This window comes from Neodiprion pinetum, chromosome 3 (assembly GCF_021155775.2).
Source record: "Neodiprion pinetum isolate iyNeoPine1 chromosome 3, iyNeoPine1.2, whole genome shotgun sequence".
In the NCBI taxonomy this organism is placed as follows: Eukaryota; Metazoa; Arthropoda; class Insecta; order Hymenoptera; family Diprionidae; genus Neodiprion; species Neodiprion pinetum.
Window position 1 is genome coordinate 18,766,853 of NC_060234.1, and position 2,627 is coordinate 18,769,479.

At 31.4% G+C, this 2,627-nt stretch overlaps 1 protein-coding gene across 1 annotated transcript; it reads left to right on the forward strand.

Moving 5' to 3' along the window:
- Positions 1–295: 295 nt before the first annotated feature.
- On the forward strand, positions 296–2,420 carry LOC124214741 (uncharacterized). Its single transcript, XM_046617341.2, has 4 exons — positions 296–1,026; positions 1,091–1,198; positions 1,269–1,956; positions 2,101–2,420. The coding sequence occupies exons 2-4, from the start codon at positions 1,139–1,141 to the stop codon at positions 2,418–2,420; spliced, it is 1,068 nt and encodes a 355-aa protein (XP_046473297.1). The 5' UTR covers positions 296–1,026; positions 1,091–1,138.
- Positions 2,421–2,627: the final 207 nt, after the last annotated feature.

The following is a 2,627-nucleotide window of genomic DNA, read 5'->3' on the forward strand; positions in this document are numbered from 1 at the left end:
TGAATTTTTTTTTTTTTTCAATAAACAATAGCGTATGGCGCGTTATTAACAATGATAAAAATGTCTGGTAATATGATAAGTATGTTTGTTAAACCTATCAAAACTCATAAGAAACAAAAATTAGCTTTATAAAATAATTTTAAAAATTGATATTATCACCTGTACAGGTAGGATGCGCACAGGTAAACGCAACCGCTACCGGCGCGCGGCGGCCAGATGGTTCGGGCGCTGATCGACAGAGCCAAAGGAACGGCTTATCAAAAAATCAGCTGACCTGTTATTCTCTCTCGAAAACGTTGCTAGCTCCTAGACTATAAGCATCGGCCGGGAATCGAGAACACTGTTTGGACGCAGCGTCGCTTGAAAATCTCGAACTCCTTGGCGATGTGACATATATAATTAAATGATTAAACGAACTTACCAAGTGAAGTTCTATCATAATAGGCCTTTTCATCAAAATTTTTTTTCGTGCGCATGCGTCAAGATCAGCCATGTTTTTCGTACTGTTTTTTGTAAACAAGCATGTTAAAGTGCCCGCGTCTAGAAAATAAAAGCAAATAAATATTAATTAAGGTATATTAATATAAAAACAGGAAAAAAAATTAAAGTAATAAGTGTCACTATTGAGAAATAAATTTTTGCAACTGATTGTAATCATGTTATCTGTACGAAAAGGAACAACAAAACGGTGTTGTTATGGAGTTTGTAAAAGTGACACACGCTATTAATCATTCAAAGGCAATACATATTATTTTATAAATTTTCCAAAGCCTTGTCTAGAGTATCGCAAAAAAAATTATCAAATCCTCAAGCAAATTACATATTAAAGCATGTGCAAAATGTGCAAAATGTGAATTGTGGGTAAAAAAATGTGGCCGAAGTGACAGAGGTTTTAGATCAATCGATGATACTAAGGATACTTATATTTGTTCACTACATTTTCATGGAGAAAGTGGTCCAACTGAGAAGAATCCTGATCCTTTAAGCTACCAAGAATTTCAACAAATTGATAAATCAATCGATAAGGTAATGCATGATTATTTATACAACAATATGATTTTCGGAGTTATAACCTCAAAATAATTTATAGGTAGTCAAAGTTAGAACCAGCCTATTTGAAAAATATAAAAGAGTTGATATGGAAGGAGAGAATGAATCAGAAAAAACGAAAATAAACAACATTTCGACGGTTGCGCAGGTTGAGTATAAATATTATAATAATAAAATCGTATAGATTTAAATAAAAAAACTTTTTTCTTTTATTGTAGAAATCTACGGCCCATGAAGAGATTTTCAATGTTCCTGATGATACTGCTTGTTTTATTCAACAAATATTACCAGATCAATCAGCAGAGATGAGAATACTGGAGGAAGAAACTAACTGTGAGGGAACTAACAAATTTACAACGATAGAAATTCAAACCGACAGTATAAAGATGCGTAATAAAAGTGTTCAGGTGAAGTTGCAAAAAAATTCAGCTGTGGAAAAGTTTGTAAATGCTATACGCATTGATGAAAAAAAATGTATATTTTATACAAGTCTGAATTTTGAGCAAATTCTAGCTTTGCATAGATTTTTGAGTCCAGCTTGTGACAACTTAGAATATTGGGGTAATCGAGAGACAAAAAATAAATCTTCCGAAAATAGTAATAAATACAAGTTGACATCAATGCAACAGTTAATTCTGGTGTTATTAAGATTACGCATGGGATATTTAATAGAAGATTTAGCTTACAAGTTCGATGTTTCTACAGGGTTTGTCTCAAAAATATGTACAACTTGGATTTATTTTTTGCATAATGAATTTACTACTCAATTAAAGCCATTTATGTTTCCATCTAGAAAAACGTTAGCTGAAACATTACCAAAAATATTTAGGTCTATGAAAAACATTCGAGTTATTGTTGATTGTGCCGAGTTTTTTTGTCAATCGCCAACGAATTTTGAACACCAAGGTAATTTATATTCAAGTTATAAAGCTCATACGACTTTTAAAGTATTGATTGGCTGCACTCCAAATGGTTGCATTAATTTTGTATCTGATGTATTCGAGGTTTCAATATCAGATCCTGAAATATTTAAGCGATCCAAAATTGCAGACTTGTTGCAACCTGGAGATGTGGTACTTGCAGATCGAGGTTTCACCGTTCACGATATAGTTGAAGCAAAGCAAGCACATTTGAATATTCCTCCATTTTTGAATGGACGCGATCGTTTAACTCCACAAGAGGAGATGTTAACAAAAAAAATTGCAAAACAACGCATATATGTTGAGCATGTTATTGGGCGTATAAAAAAATTCCGACTTCTTCAAACAGTTTTGCCGTTAAATATGCGTACTTTAATGTCACAAATTATATTTGTCTGTGCATGTTTAGTTAATTTTCAAACACCTTTAGTTTTCGATGAAGAAGAGTAGGACCATTATATCGTAAAAAGTAAAGGAAAAAAAATTGTAAATAGAAATAATTTTATGAACTTATTAATTCATATTTTATAAACTTTTTAATTCGTTTAATAACAATATTAATCTATTTCGTTCGTGCACTAAATAGATAATCTATTTTTATAAAGAACTTTGTAATTATTATATAACCATATTATTGCAAAAATATACTTTACTTAT